Source organism: Hippocampus guttulatus, chromosome 16 (assembly GCF_054856545.1).
Source record: "Hippocampus guttulatus isolate MCC_2025c chromosome 16, RoL_Hgut_1.0, whole genome shotgun sequence".
Classification (NCBI taxonomy): Eukaryota; Metazoa; Chordata; class Actinopteri; order Syngnathiformes; family Syngnathidae; genus Hippocampus; species Hippocampus guttulatus.
In genome coordinates, this window is record NC_141276.1 from 961,957 (window position 1) to 977,931 (window position 15,975).

Below are 15,975 nucleotides of genomic sequence, written 5' to 3' on the forward strand. Positions count from 1 at the left end.
CTTGAGAGGAAAAGCAGAAATAGTGAATGATACGCGGTTTTCAGCTGACTTGGCTCGTAATGCAAACGGGGGGTTGGTTGCTCTCCAATATTGATGGGATTTGACATAAAATGCTATCGGCGCACTGATTAATAAAAAACGACGCGCCATTCTGTGAAAATGCCCAGGAGAAAGGTAAGGCATAGCTTTTCTTTCTTGCAAAGAAAAGCCTTTAGAACAGACTGCAAGCTGGCTCCCATAACGTCATCGATTACGCTATCCCATTTAGGATGGAAACTGAAGATGTGTGCAGTGACCAGTGAAATGAAACAACGCACATATGAGTACACTTTTGAGATCTGGTTATTGGTTAATTCATAGGAGCTGCTCTAATTTGCTCATCGCCTTAGCAAATATTTATTTCCTGGTTGGTTAAATTTGTTGCTGTGTTTCTCGTAAAAAGGCCGTTCGCCTTTCGACCTGTTATTTACGCGAGTGCGTTGATGCTGACCTCTGGTGCCGCTCATACGACAACTTCACGTTTGGTCGGAAGGAACAGACTGTTTTTTTTTCTGTTGAGGATGGTGCGACCCGTCCGTACCAAAACAACGCAGTGATTGGTCAGAATCCCGAATCGCGTTGTGCTCATTGGTTCGGCTTTACAGAGCACCGCCTCTTCTCTCTTCTCATTGGTCATATGCAAATGAAGGCCGGGCTTCCTTGTTATGAAGTGTCAAAAAAGTGTGCGTCAGAAGCGCATTCGTGTTGAGTGACGTTTCCTGGGTAATTAGTCAAAGAACATATGATTGTTTAGTAATCTTTTTAATCATTCTTTGAATCAATAAAAATCTCAACAACATAGAATTAACCGGTCACATTATTAGGTACTACCACTTAATCTAACAAGAGTCGTACCAAGCTTCTGTTACACATCCCTTGTTGTACACGAGGTAATATTGTGTAATCATGCTCAGTTTGGATTGACACTGTCGAAAAGGTAGTCATTTACTTATACATATAGTTGAAGTTAGCAATGGTGGAATGGACTAATATAATGGCATTATTGTACCGCATGTAACATCGTTATTATGCATCGTAAAAATTCCCATTTCGCTTTTTTTTTTTTTTTTTTAGAGCGGATGGAATCTAGGGAACGTGATCTCAACACATCGGTCCCGCTACCCCAAGCCGCACCTTGTGCTTGGTTTTGAGCGACGCTTCATCCTCCATTACAGCGTCGCCCAGAATTGTCAGTTTCGGCAGCTCGCATTTTCGATAAATGATGCTTGTTTGGAAAGAAATGGCACATGTTATTAGGATCACTCCTATCATCTGATTTGAGCTGTTCAATATCCGTCTTTGGTGATTAGGTAAATGTGATTATTTATTGACAACTTTATCGCGTGGAGATGTGGAGGATATGATGCTCCTCCCCGAGGATGGGATCTTTGTTGGATTATCCGATGGTAAAGATACATCTATAAAAAGTATCATTTTAAAAAACCACGCCGAAGTCTGTCGTGAAGGACTTCTTTTTTTTTCACTTTCAGCCAGGACACTCATTACAGTTGTGTTTTTCGCACAGAGGACCACAGGCAGCAGCTCGGACGGGACAGAGGACTCGGATTTCTCCGCCGACCTCGAGCCCGCCGAAGCGGTCGGGAGCGCGCAACGACGTAACAGCGCGCGCCCGACTCGCACGTCCCTCCGTCTCAGCCGAAGCACAAGAGGTGCAATATGTTTGCAAGTTTTTTTTTTATTTTATTTTTTTTACTACGTGGTCACGAAATTGCTCTGGGGTTCAGTCATAAGATTTAGGTCTTTCAATTGCAAATAAAATGTCCATGCATTTTAATAATTTAAAATTGAACATAGATTCCAATACAATACAATACATGCTGATTTATATAGCGCTTTCACAACAGCGGCAGCTGTAACAAAGTGCTTGGCCAATAAAGTTGATCTTTTGAATTTAGGGCCTAGAAGGTTTTCATACCAATGCTGTATTTACTGTAATTATGACATTAGCACAGCGTTAGTGGGTCGGTTAGTGATAGACCTTGCCAATTGATGTACAAATTAAGTTTGCGTCACAGCCGCAGGAAGGGGAACTGCATTCTCAACCGAGGACCACAAGTAGTGCTGTTCTATGCATACAACAGTATTTTCACGCCATGGCTGAGAATTGTAACTACTGCATTTATTATTGAGAGCATTTTAATGTTGACATGTTTGATCTTGCATGCACTCGTGTTGATTAATGTGCATCGTCCCAATGAAATAGATAAATACATAAATGTACTGCACAAGCCACGCCTACCAAACAACCACTACTTCTCCAATTCATTTCAGGAAGTGGTAGATTACCATCATAATCTATTTTGTTTGCTTCGTCACGACGAAATGAAATATAGATAACTTCCAAGTTTTGTCTGAACAGTCATACAAAAGTCAAAGTAAAGCTACATAAGTAAACTGGAGGGATATTATTGCGATCTTACTTTGTAGTATTGTAGAATTTCCTGAGCATGATCATATTTGAAAAGACGGTTTGATATATTTAAAACATGATGACGATTTACATGAACATTTGTTCTCATCCCTCTTCTAGAAAACTCGGGCGCCGCACGAAGCGGTTCTCCTGCGCCAGCGGAGACGGCAGCCTCCGCGTGTTCCTCCAGACGCAGGAGCACGCGCAGCCAACAGGGGGCGACAAACGCCACAGCCAAAAAATACCCACTGCGGCAGGGCAGGTTATCCGGCTCAGATAGCGACGTTCATCATGGTGAGGGTCAACATAAAACCGTCCGCCGTTCATTTTTCTCACACACACACGGGACGCTTTTGAAATGATCCACTTGTCGAAGACACACGGCAAACGCTCGTAAAGTTAACAGCGCTAATGGCAACACGATGGTCGAATCGACCGAGGGGGGAAAGGGGATGAGGAATAGTAATGAGTCGTTATTTTTCAAACAAAAACCATTTGAAAAAGAGAAAGGAGCGTTATGCTAAAGGAAAGACTGAGGCCTGCCGGTAATAGAAGTCGAAAATGAGGAGCCATGGCTGAATGGCGAGGACGAGTATCATGCAGTAATTGTAGCATGCTGTGAGTTCAGTCTGTGATCACAGCATGTTCCTGACATAGAAAAAAAAAAGATGAATATGTCAGAGTGCATATTTTGTCCTTCTGTTTTGTCCTGTGATGAATGACTCAACTAAAAATCTATCTAAAATTCTTTTCGCTCGCTGGAATTTGACATTCTACACATGGCTGTGCTTCTTCCAGAGGAAATGGCGTACTTTTGTGAAATCTCGATGAAATCTGCACAGTCATACATTTTTTTAAAAATTAATTTCAAATCCATTTGTTGTAGTCATGCAAAATGACTGAAACTGTCACCGTAGAAATATTTTGAGACAGAGAGTGCACGCATGTGTGTTTTATGGCCCGGGCAACGTTTTAAATTGCACAGTAGAAAATGGTACTTATGATTAAGAACAATACCTCACGACTGTCATAAAATGCAGCAGTAGATCAAGTGAATAGGTCACATTTTGTGCCGAGTTGTGCATTCATCAGACGCGAGTGCCCTCGCTGAGCTATTCAAAGGATTTAATTAAAATTGTATTTTTTACTTTTTTTGGGGGTGTGGGGGGGGGGGGGTTCATGGGAAATGTAATTGTTTTTTTTTGAAGAAATTTGGGGTTTAAAAAAAAAATCCCGCCAATCCCCCACATGCATTTCAATGCAATTATATGCATGATTTTCGCTATTGGCAGGCCAGTCCAGTCCTTCTCCTCGTTGTTCACTGGAGAGGAAATGACTGAAAGACGGCACTGTGTTGATTTTGAGACTAGTCTGATTCGACACCATTAATCGTCTCCAATGGAATCCGTGCGCTGTATTAAATATAAAATAAAAGATATAACCCCGCCATTGGATGTGTATATACAACTTTTTAAGAAACCTGTTTGGGATAGTAATGGAAAGTGTCACCCCTGGCTTCTTCTCAGTAAAATGAGTTTGATATACTTTATCTTTTAGCACTGGAGGTTTCTAGTGCCCCTAAAAAGCTTTTTTAATGGGTGAGTCCAATGTGACTGGAGAGGTCGGCGAGAACAAGGACCACGGTGTGTTCTTTCATTTGCCGGCCAAAGTCTCGGAGCTCTGCACCACATGCGCACTCACATCAGTCTTGACTGTAGGATTCCTCTGCTTGGTCTCAGCGGTGTGAAGTGCATCCTTATGCGGGGTGCCAGTGAATTATTAGCTCCGTTGACTGGGGCTTCTCGACCTTGGAATTAGAGAAAGAACAAAATAATGAGACCTGGAAAACCCTTATCGAAGTTGTGTGCGATTGTAAGAACACGTGAGGCTAACTTTAGCTTACCGTGTCGCCTCCCGCACTGGACACTGCGTCGTCGTTATAATCCAGTCGCCAATTGCAGTCTTCTCTTCAAGATCTATGCAAAGATTTTTTTTTCCTTTAATGACAATTTAGGTTGAGGAAAAACATGGGCACGGACATCTTTTTAGAATGCTATTGTGATAATGTGGAGTCCAGGTTGAGAACATCCGTCCATCCATTTTCCGAACCGCTTGATCCTCACTAGGGTCGCGGGGGGGTGCTGGAGCCTATCCCAGCCGTCTCCGGGCAGTAGGCGGGGGACACCCCGAATCGGTTGCCAGCCAATCGCAGGGCACGCAGAGACGAACAACCATCCGCGCCCACACTCACACCTCGGGACAATTTTAGAGCATCCAATCAGCCTGCCATGCATGTTTTTGGAACGTGGGAGGAAACCGGAGCACCCGGAGAAAACCCACGCAGGCCCGGGGAGAACATGCAAACTCCACACAGGGAGGCCGGAGCTGGAATCGAACCCGGTACCTCTGCACTGTGAAGCCGACGTGCTAACCACTGGACCTCCGGGCCGCCGGTTTAGAACATACAGTTGCGAAATCACCATTTGCTGTGTTTGTACTTCAAAATACACAAATATTACTTTGGCGCCTTGTGACATCTTGGCGCCAAGGAGCTGTGTTGAGGTGAACTGAGGCGTTCCATGTGGACAAAACGAGTGCTTTGATGCTCTCCTTGGGTGTCCCAGAGACAATTCCGAAGCCTTTTCGGTGGCCGTCAATTATTCACAGATTTTGGCAATTCAAGGCGGGGCGAGGTTCCTCTCCCTGGCGACGCGCGGTAACCATTTTGATTTGCCTCCGTCTGCTCCGCAGGCGCCAAGCAGGCAGCGGACCACGACGAGACCCCTCCCCGCACGCCGAGCGGCAACGCCCCATCTCCGGAGTCGGACGTCGAGACGCCCAGCCCCGGGAATGACCCGGTCTCCCGCGGCAAGGATGTCGTCGTTTCTCAAGAGGAGGACGAGAGATTGGCAAAGGAGCTGTCGCTCAAAGAGGCCGCCGCTCACGACCTCTCTCGCAGGCCCAAACGGCGGCGGTTTCACGAGAGCTACAACTTCAACATGAAGTGTCCCACGCCCGGATGCAATTCACTGGGTAACAGCTCGACGATTTGAACGCGATCACGTCCGCAGGCCGCGCTCCTGCGCGGCGACGGCAAGGGCTTTTGAGCACCGTCTCTCACCCGGTCTAGGTCACCTGACGGGGAGACACGAGAGACATTTCTCCATATCGGGGTGTCCTCTATATCACAACCTGTCATCTGATGAATGCAAGGTATTTGCACGCACGCATACCCACGCAACTATCTTACCCACCGCGAGTGAAGCTCTGCCGGCGCAAAGGCAATTTGGTGACATTTTTCCGACAAATATCAAAAAGTACGTTTTGTTTTCCTCCATCGGACCGCACGTCTTGTCGAATATTTGGCTTTCGGGTGAAATTGATGGAAAATATGGACGGCATATCATGAAAGTAGGACATTTAGAACGCACTGGTGACGTCCTCATCGCAAACAATTCATCGCGACAAAAGTTAACAACAACCATGCGCCTGTGATCGGTCATAGCAACCAGCCACTGGCGAATATGTCACCAGTGGAAGAAAAACAGAGAGGAGCCAACGGGGGGGGGGGGGGGGGGGGCACATTCAAAGTGTCAGGCTGCAAAGCCTCCTGCAACGCATAAGGGGGAGAGAGCAAGGTTTGGTGCTGCGGGGGGCCGACCGTCACTTGTTGTCATCGCGCCGTGTTGATGTTTTGTCAGGGCAAGGTGTCAACTCGCGAGAAACAGGCCGACGAAAGGACGCTGTCTCACCGACAGGATGAGAATCGACATTCCGCGAGAAACCAGGTACGGGGCCGGCTCAAAAGTCATCTCCTAATTCTTCGGTCACATCCTTCTTTTTTTTTTCTTTTTTTCTTGATGCTCAAATGAGATGCGATATGAGCAAGCATTAAATAATCATCCGGTCCGAAAGCCAAATGTAATAAAGGCTGGAGATCACGCGGCGCGGGAAGCTATTGTGTATTTCGTTGGACATTCTACTCGGAAGCAGCTGCTCACACTCCACCGGTGGAACATTTTTCCTTCCTGAGGCAAGAGCAGACACCATTTATTGTTCTGTCGGGGACATTGCACCTAGCGGTGATAAACTAATGAACTGCGCTCGTCGCCTCATCAGATAGTTAGGAAAGTAGACTTTTGTTTTTGTGGCGTCGTTGAGACAACAAGCGAATCTTGTCCGGTGAGAGCAGCAGTAAGAAAGAAAGAACGTCGTGATCGCTTTGTTTCTCCAGTCAACTCGCATTGGATTGCTTATGCTAATCAACAGAGGTAAACCTTTTCTAAAATTCTGTGCAATAAATGGAAAAAAAAAAAAAAACATGTCGGCTTATCCTTCATGTTGTCTCCTCATAAACGACGTCCCGGCTGGATTGCTGTCTTGCACTTTATTTAGGAGTAACCTCCATGAAGCGTCTCCAGTTGGTCCAGAATGCTGCTGCTCGCCTCTTGATTGAGCACATAACTCCTCTCTGCTTCTTTCTATGTCTGAATCTGATCTGAAATGGTCTTGCTATAGTAACTCTCATGCATATACTGTATATATATATATATATTTATATATATATATTTTTTTTTTTAATTCAGCAGCCAATTACACGGCAATCAATTTTTTTTTCTGCCCAAAAAAAACGCATCGGTATCAGCCTAAAAAAAACCCCATTATGGTTTGGGCCTTGGATCTGAGCATCCAGGACATGTTAAGACCTGCTGTGAGCTGCTCCTAACCGTGGGTGATGTGTCAGACCCCAACAGAACGTCAGCTGCGCTACAAGGAGAAGGTGACGGATCTGAGAAAGAAGAGGAACGCTGGGCTCAATAAGGAGGAGAAGGACAAGTGCACGGTTTGTGGATGAGAAATTTGAACAAGCGCGCGCGTTTGGGAGCATCCTAACGCTCGCCTCAACTTCTCAGGATCACCATCAGAGCCACGGGATGGGTCGGGAGCCCCTGCTGGAGAACATCACCAGCGACTATGACCTGGACCTGTTCAGGAAAGCGCAGGCACGTGCCTCGGAGGACCTTGTAAGAGAGAGAACTCATCATCACCCTCCTCTCTTTGTGTGTGTGTGTGGTTTTTTTTTGGACTCCCCTCCGCCCTCCTTCTCCCCTGCCTTCTTCCTCTTCTTCTCACTTCGTCCTTCTCCGCGGCCTCAGGAGGGGTGGGAAATATATTGGCTAGATGCAACAATCCCTTTTGGTTTTTCTGCATCTTGTAACGTTTCTCCCTCCGTTGAGAAGCATTCCGAAGTCACGGCATGTTGTTTTGACCCGATTTCCGAAGGCAAACAGACATTAAATATGAATGTGTCGATCGGGGGCCTCCGTGGACACCTTCTAGCGTCGCGTCATCACAGTAATAGCCTTAATTAGCCGTTCATTCGTGTTGCGTCATCAAATCGAGCACATAAAACCTCTCGGTTCCCCCACACGTACGCTCGGTTCTTAAAAATGAGTACAAGGATCGGATCTTGTTTGCTTCATTCGAATAATAGATTTTTTTTTTTTTTCTGGCATTTTCTTACGACGAATGATGAAGTACGGCGGCAAGAAGACGCTCGGTGTACACCGAGTGGTTCCGATGTTGCGGGCAGGAGCTAAGAGAGGGACGGTGGGCTGAGCCCGTTTCAAGATTCCAAAAGAAAAAACCAGCGAGCATCTTCAGAAGCCTTCAAAGTGCTCACCAGAGAAAGGAGAGGCTTGACTTTAGCCGGCCGCCAAGATGAAAGAGGCCCCATTTGCCAACGGCGCCAATTACCACCAATGATTTAGCGAGCCCAATTTGCAACACTTGCGCAAGTGTTTCGATTTTCACGGCGACGGCATTCCCGGCAAATTCCCCGTCACGTTCGGCTTGCCTGGCGAGATGCGGACGGCGTTTTCAAGTCTCTATTTGGAAGCCGTACTCGTCCGCATCCTTCTTCGTTGTGTCGCCGGGCCTTCTTTATGCCCGCACTTCTCATCTCCGCTGACTAACAGAGAGTTCTTTTCCGTTCTCCCTTTTCTTATTCCTCTTCTGTCACGGCAACCTATTTCCCCGTTCTCTCCTCTTGTCCTTTCCTTTCACGACCCGTCTTCATCCTCATCATCCTCTTACGCCGGTCATTACAGGAGAAGCTTCGTCTGGCCGGCCAGGTGTCGGAGGGGAGCAACGTGATTAAAATCATTGTGTTCGGACGCTACGAATTGGACACGTGGTACCACTCGCCCTACCCGGAGGAATACGCTCGCCTCGGGAGGCTCTACATGTGCGAATTCTGCCTCAAGTATATGAAGAGCCAGACCATCTTGCGCAGGCACACGGTACGACTCCTTTTATCTCCATCCGGCCATCCATCGTCCTCAACAAAGCGTTTGAAAACGGGTCCCTTCACTACAGTTTGTTCTTTTTGGGGTGGCGAACGAGGAGCCGAGATTCGGCTGCCGTTTAGCGCGGAGCCGGATCTACACTGTGAGCGGGGGGGGGGGGGGGGGGGGGGGCCGTTGGCCACCCCAAAAACACAGAAAAATCTTTGAGCGTTTGCCTCGGCGCCGATGAAAAGGACTGGCCCGCGCAAACGATCCAGAATTGCTTTCTTGACCGACTTCGCCGTGTTTCAAAAAGTTGAAGGCGTGGCCCTTTGCGGCCCTCCAACCGACGTTTGGACACGCCTGGCCTAGAATCCGCACATATCTGACACGAGGCGGACAGATCGGCTATCCCTTGTCGAGGCCGGCTTAACGTCACTGGAATCCCCCCCCCATCGGTCTTGGCATCCGAATGGGTGCTGGCCTTCTGATCATCTCAACCCTCGAGTCAATCTACTGTTTCATTTCTCCATTTTGCAGACCTTGGTTATAAATGTGTTTGAAGGGTGAAAGAAGACAGACTAGACCGTGATTGTCTCTCCTTTTCCCATCAGGCCAAATGTGTTTGGAAGCATCCTCCGGGTGATGAAATCTACCGAAAAGGCAACATTTCCGTTTTTGAGGTCGACGGCAAGAAGAACAAGGTAGGGAAGCCCCACGCGGACCCTCAAACACGTACAGGAAAGAAATCTGGAACACTACCCTTATTTTTGGGACTACTTTGTACGCACAGACTACCATTAAGGTCATTGAATAAGCCTGGAATCTAAAACACAGCTAACTGTAAACAAGAATTTTCAAACGTTGAGGTTTACACAAAAAAACGTGTTTTGAGGATCAAAATAATGACGACAATGATAAATAGTCGTAATATCGTCATATAAGATATCGTGAATGTGTCCAAATGCGTCGGAAGGTATTCTTCAAGTGCGTCGTCCAACATGAGTCGGAATCTTTGACAACGGCACCACTTTCTTCGGCAGATTTTCTGTCAGAACCTGTGCCTGCTGGCCAAACTCTTTCTGGACCACAAGACTTTGTACTACGACGTGGAGCCGTTCCTCTTCTACGCCATGACGGAGCTGGACAACACCGGCTGCCATCTGGTCGGCTATTTCTCCAAGGTCAAGTCCTTTTCCTTTCCGCGTTTTGGTTCGGGCCCCGGGGCGGTGCGTTTTCTTTGCTCCGGGACTTCGCTATAGTCACCCGTCGTTTACTCCTTTGTGTAAATTTGACACCGGAACTACGGTAAGCCCAGGCGAGAGGAGTCCGGGGCCACAAAAGTTACCGTGCCACTGACAACAGACACCGATGGCTCTTTTTTTTTTTTTTTTTCAAATCCGGCGCGCTTCTCACGCTCATCCCGCTCTTGCGTATTATTGTTGCCATATTGAAGTGTCTGTCTGTGTTTGTGTAGGAAAAAAACTCTTTCCTAAATTACAATGTGTCCTGTATCCTCACCATGCCACAGTACATGAGGCAGGGCTACGGCAAGATGCTCATCGACTTCAGTAAGCTTTGCGTGCGTGCGTGACGACAACACTCCATCGTAGCACGTCACACTCTCTTCCTCCCCGTCCTTTCAAGGTTACTTGTTGTCAAAGGTGGAAGAGAAAGTGGGCTCGCCGGAGCGGCCGCTATCCGACCTGGGCCTCATCAGCTATCGCAGTTACTGGAAGGAGGTGCTGCTGCGCTACCTCAATAACTTCCAAGGGAAAGAGATCTCCATTAAAGGTCAGAAGCGGGTCCAAGTATATTGTGACTGAAATAATGGCTTTTTTTTCCCGGGTCTCAAACATGTTTTGAGACCCGGCATATCAAAATAGCATTTTCTAAAATTGATTGCGAAGTTGTAGCCGCGCGCGCCTGGCACGGACAGCGGGGGTGGAGAGCGAGTGACAAAGAGGGCGGCTTCGTGATTCGCCGTCGCAGAGCCGAGCAAGCAAGAAAAAAAAAAAAAAAAACGAAGCATGAGACGGACTGCCGGTTCAATCTTGCTGAAGGCATCAACGTTTCTACCGACCCGGCACGCTGCGGTGTTGGCCGGAGGAGGGATTTCCTTGGTCACGACTCTTTACGAAGGCTTCCCGCTTGAGTCGAATGCACGGCACGCTCTCCGCCTTGCGACTTTTCGCCCGACAAAAGGTCATGCCTTCCGGAACCGTCATTTTCTGCCGTAAACCAATTTCACGCCAAGAAGCGAGCGCCAAGTTCTCGGCCGTCATCTGAAATAACGCCGGGGCACAGCATTTCTCAGAAATGACACTCGGTGACTCGGAGCGGCAAATTTGGAGCTCACACTTGTCGCGGCGCTGTCCGAATGCAACATCGGTAGCGCGCTTGACCGGTGCCGAGCGGAGCCTTTTTTTTCCTCACACTGGTGTCTTTTCTTCCAAATGGCTTCTGAGGAGCGTGATCATTCGTCGGTGTTCATTGTTTCTTCCGCTTTTTGCGCTATGGCTCATTTCTAAAGGGATGGCGGGGCGGGGTGGACGCACGCGCGGGCCTCACGGTGCACACGTGCAAAAAGCAAAACGACGACTATGGATTGAAAATGAACCCAACTCATCTGCTTGTTTGTTTGTTTTGAAATAAATAATGGCTTTTGTCAAGTTGGCACAAGCACTCCCCGCAACCCGAAAGGCCTCTTTCTCGATTGCGTTTGAAAATCGCACGCTGACCTGGAGTCTTTCCTCCTTTGCCCGTTAGAGATCAGCCAGGAGACGGCGGTGAACCCGGTGGACATTGTCAGCACGCTGCAGTCCCTCCAGATGCTCAAATACTGGAAGGGGAAACACTTGGTTTTAAAACGACAGGTAGGAATGATCCCGCCGGTTGCTTGAATATGACGCGGAGTTTGGTCCCGTTACCCCGAGCCCCCTGAGCGACCGTGACGTCTTTATCCGGTGTACAAACTTGGATGAGTTTGCAACGAAGCAATAAAACGATGACGCAACCGGCCGCCCCTCTGTTGTAGGACCTTATCGATGACTGGAAAGCCAAGGAGCGCAAACGCGGTCGCGGCAAGACCATCGACCCCGCAGCCTTGAAGTGGACGCCGCCGAAAGGGACGTAGAGGAGCATCTTTTCACACCCCCTTACTCAAAAAGCGGCCACATCCTCTCCAGCGACACCGGCAAGCGCGCGCGCAACACGGTCGCGCTCGCGCCGCCGTTTAGAAACGCTTCCGGCGGCCGTTTCCCAAATCACGTCGTTGTTTTGCTTCTTGCACTCACCCCACTTCCAAGAAAGCTTCCGTTCATCGCGGTCCCATATGAAGCTCTCGGGTGTCCTCCTTTCAATGATCGTCAGCCTGAATAAGAAGAAAATGTAGCATGCGCTCATGTCGGGCGTGTGACCAAGCACTGCTTACGCCTCATCAACCTCTTCCTTGTATTCCCCGATTTCCCCCGGCATAAAATGTGCACTACTCTTGATGAGCTCTTTTCCAAAACGTTGTACATCTATTTTAGATTACATATTGGATTATTCTGACTGATGTACTCAAACGGACTCAAGCTTGTTGTGTCCTGGGGGGGGGGGGGGGGGGGGGGGGGGGGGATTATGTGTAATCCCATTCTGATCATATTCACCAAAATTGAAAAGTCTGTACACAATGAATGGCATGGGGAGATGTATCTTTTTACTCTTTTGGAGGGGGGGGCGGGTGGTGTTTGCTTTCGTTTTGGAAAAGAGGGCTTCAAGAACACTTTTGTCAAGAGGCCGCAGTGCAGGTTCAAATCGAGAACATTCTCAATCAGAGTCACCGTAACCTGAAATCAGCCGGACTGAGTTTTGACTGGAAAACACACACACGCACACACACGAACTATTCAAATAAATACTCTTTGGAGTTACGTATCAAAGGAGTGCCCGGCAGGATTTCAAACCTACGACACCTGGAAGCTCTCGCTGCCATTGGCCTTACTTGGACTCGAGTACGTCTTTGATTTGCGAAGGGACCTGCCCTGCTTTGTCTCCGCGTCCTCGATGGGGCGCATGTGCGAGCTTTTCATGGTTTCCCAGCAAAGTTCTCAATATTTCATCATTTTCTACCTCTTAGGTTTCACCACTGTAAAAATGTTGAAATATTCCACATTTTGGTCCTGTTTGTTCCTGTGTGAAATATCTTGTTCATCTTTTTGATTCGATTTGTTGAAGGACGTTGTGTTATTTAAGTTTTAAGAATGTGTCGAGTGTAGAATAACAGTGATGGGATTCTCCCAAATATTGGCGTCAAAATATGTTTAGATTGGGAATTACTTGAACGCTACAGCACAGGGAAAAGTCATTTACATTTCTGATCATTTTCCTGTAAAACCGGATTGACACTGCGAGTCCAAGTGCCGTATTCCAAAAGACAGCCTTCACCTTTTTTTTTTTTTCCAACTAACATGACTTTGAGTAAAACGCTCCCATGAACAGGGTATTCAGTATTTGATCTGCATGTTCACGCTGCACTGGTCAATATCCGATACGTGTTGGATTTTTATCCGCATTCCGAAGAGGCCCGAGTCCAATCTGAAGATTTGCAATTAGACGTCAAACACTTTCCTGTTGCCGTCGACGCAAAGAAGTGAGCGTGACAACAACAATTGTTCTTTTCAAAGCTTTTTCAGGAAGCATTTGGTGTTTTTTTTTGGTCTTTATTGGACTGACTGATTTTGGACGGACATGCGGTAGATGTTGGGACAATTTGGAAAGAGTTTTGAAGAGGTTAATGAACAAAACCTCAAGCTAGCGGTTAGCAAATTGTCCTCGTTTGGCCTGCCTTAAGGGGCGTTCACACGGCAAGATTTGGTGCGGTGCTACGCCGGGGCTGCCCCAGTAGAGCGTTCACACGTGCAAATTAGCTCCGGCGTAGCCCCGGAAAAAGGCTTACACCGGACCAGATTTGATCCACCTCAGGGAGGTGGTTTAAAAATTTGCTCCGGAGCAAATGCTCGTTTGCGAAGCAGCACCGGTGTAAATTTGCACGTGTGAACGCAACTGGGTTAAATTTGCTCCGGAGCAAACGCTTGCGAAGCGTACGTACGGCGAAAACGTGTTGCTTTCGTGCTCTGTCGGACTTCCGTCATGTGTTTGTTTAATAATGACACAAGACTTGGCTGGTAACATCTTTCCTTTTGTAGGAGACTGGACTGTCTCGGAGTTGTTAGTGTAGTTTGTTCCTTTGTTGTGTGTTCACACCCCCCCCCCCCACCCCCCATATCATTTATTTAGTGATTTCCTCTCTTGATTTTCTGTTTGGCGCATGATGATGACTCTTTTCTGAGTGTCATTGAAGTCATCGTTGATTTACGTTTTCCGGGGCGGCCACTCTCGAGCAGAAGGCATGGAGACCGGGAAGGAGAAGGAGAAGGACGTGCCTGTCCAGTAGTCGCTTGAGTTGTGTATACGTTTTAAAAAGAACCAACACGACAGCTCATTTGTTTTCTGTCGTTTTGCTCCGCTGCAGAAACTGCCGCGTGAACGCGAGCGGGGCTGCGCCGACGCTGCGCCGTTGCAGACACGCTCGGCGGCTTTGTACGTGTGAACGCTCCACACAATTTGCTGCGGTGCAAAATATATCGCAACAAAATACATCGGTGCAGCGCCGGAGCAAATGTGTGCCGTGCGAACACCCCTTTAGTTTAGTATCGGACTCGTTTTCAAACGCTCTTTAGAAATAAATGGTTTCGGGATTTCAGCCCGAGGGTAATGAGCAAAACGTTGTTCTCGTGAAACAAACAAAAAACACGTTTGCGCATTATTCTCGGAGTTGCTCCCGGTGCTGTCGCTCAATTATCTGAACGTTTAGTGGTACCTTCCGTTGTCTTGACATTCTGTAATGCGCCCTCAAATGTTTTGTGTTTTTATTAACCCCACCGAGCTCGTAAAAACGATTCTTATTTATGTTGTCACTTAACACAGGGTCAGGCGGCGCGCGCGTTCTCCAAACACCGTGCCTCTCTTAACAAGCGTTGCCAAGGTTGAAATGCGTTTTGTAGTCAAATTGATTTTACCTGTTGGGTTTCTGTGCCTCTCAAATGACAAACAATGGCCATGTTTGGGGAGCGGCGGCTTCAGAAATCCTTTTGCTTTGGGCATTGACAGATGTCGAGTGTGCTTTTCCATCCGGCACCGGCGATGTCGTCCCCAGTTTCAAAGCGGCGCCTTCCGTATTCATCGTGACACGCGATAGGGCGGCAGTGAAAGCTAGCTTAAGCTTAGCATCGAACATGTAGCTCGTGTACTTTGGCGTTCGCTTCCGCCTTCTGCTTCCTCTTCAATAAACTCCTCATGAGCTTTCTGTGGTCTGATGTTTGCATTTACACATACAAGCGAAGGACTGACAGAATTTTGAATTCAGGAATTCTAGTTTTGAAAGTGGCTAGATTTGTGCACTTTAGCAATGAATGCAAGTTACACTACCAGTTATGTACCGTATTTCTTTTTTTGCCACTTGAATTAGAGGTTGCATCCCACTGGTCAACCCCCCCCCCCCCCCCTCAAAATTCCATAATTTTGCATCATCATAGGGTGCCATGTAGAATATTGAGGGGAAATGGATTTAGTCCATTTAGGGATCAGCAAACTGCAAAATGTGGAAAAGGTGAAACACAATTTTTGGATGGTTGTCCATTGGTCTTGATGGAAGAACGCCATTTTAGAAGCAAGAACACAGAACATTCAACATTTTTAACAAATGACCTTTAATTAAGATGGAATGAAAAACAATGCAAACATGTCGGAGGAATATGCGTGCGGACGCCACAAGCTTTCAGTACAACGTCCTGGCCGCTAGACATCATCCGGTCGGTTCACTGAAACCGATGGCAAGAATACATTACAGAAGTCAAAAGAAAACGCGACGTCTCCGCAGATGCCGTATCTCCTCGTTTGCATCTTTAATATGAATAGGAGTTCCACTCTTGCATATCTGGGAAAACACAACGGGAATAGATGGATACTTGTAGGACTTTAATATCAGTAGCAGCAGCTACCAAGGTAACGGCACAAAAAACGCAGACGAGGTTTGCAATTCAACCAAATAAAAATCAACTTAACTGAGAATTCCAACATTTCTACCTTCATCTAAATTTCTTCTCCCCATGAGTCCGACAAACATCTCCCCTTTATTTCCTGGGGACGAGAAAGAAAGCAAGCGTTCAAAAA

The 15,975-nt window shown here is 47.3% G+C and overlaps 1 protein-coding gene and 1 long non-coding RNA gene across 5 annotated transcripts; one reads left to right on the forward strand and one right to left on the reverse strand.

The window, feature by feature from the left end:
* The first annotated feature begins 18 nt into the window (after positions 1-18).
* LOC147192296 (histone acetyltransferase KAT7-like) lies at positions 19-12,359 on the forward strand. Of its 4 annotated transcripts, none has more exons than XM_086132691.1 (16): positions 29-174; positions 1,114-1,445; positions 1,565-1,709; positions 2,591-2,764; positions 5,222-5,503; positions 5,601-5,683; positions 6,172-6,258; positions 7,215-7,313; positions 7,384-7,494; positions 8,581-8,772; positions 9,372-9,461; positions 9,801-9,941; positions 10,235-10,328; positions 10,405-10,551; positions 11,527-11,633; positions 11,795-12,359. In XM_086132691.1, exons 2-16 carry the CDS (start codon positions 1,419-1,421, stop codon positions 11,891-11,893), a joined length of 1,878 nt encoding a protein of 625 aa, XP_085988817.1. In that variant the 5' UTR covers positions 29-174; positions 1,114-1,418; the 3' UTR covers positions 11,894-12,359. The 4 variants fall into 4 exon arrangements, with proteins under 4 accessions (XP_085988818.1, XP_085988817.1, XP_085988820.1 ...); XM_086132694.1 differs by having other exon boundaries at positions 10,289-10,328; XM_086132693.1 differs by having other exon boundaries at positions 7,384-7,473.
* Positions 4,127-12,110, reverse strand: LOC147192297 (uncharacterized). Its single transcript, XR_015103182.1, has 3 exons — positions 12,054-12,110; positions 4,374-4,446; positions 4,127-4,277 (listed from the first exon to the last, which is right to left on the reverse strand). It is a non-coding gene; the product is annotated as an uncharacterized LOC147192297 (long non-coding RNA).
* Positions 12,360-15,975: the final 3,616 nt, after the last annotated feature.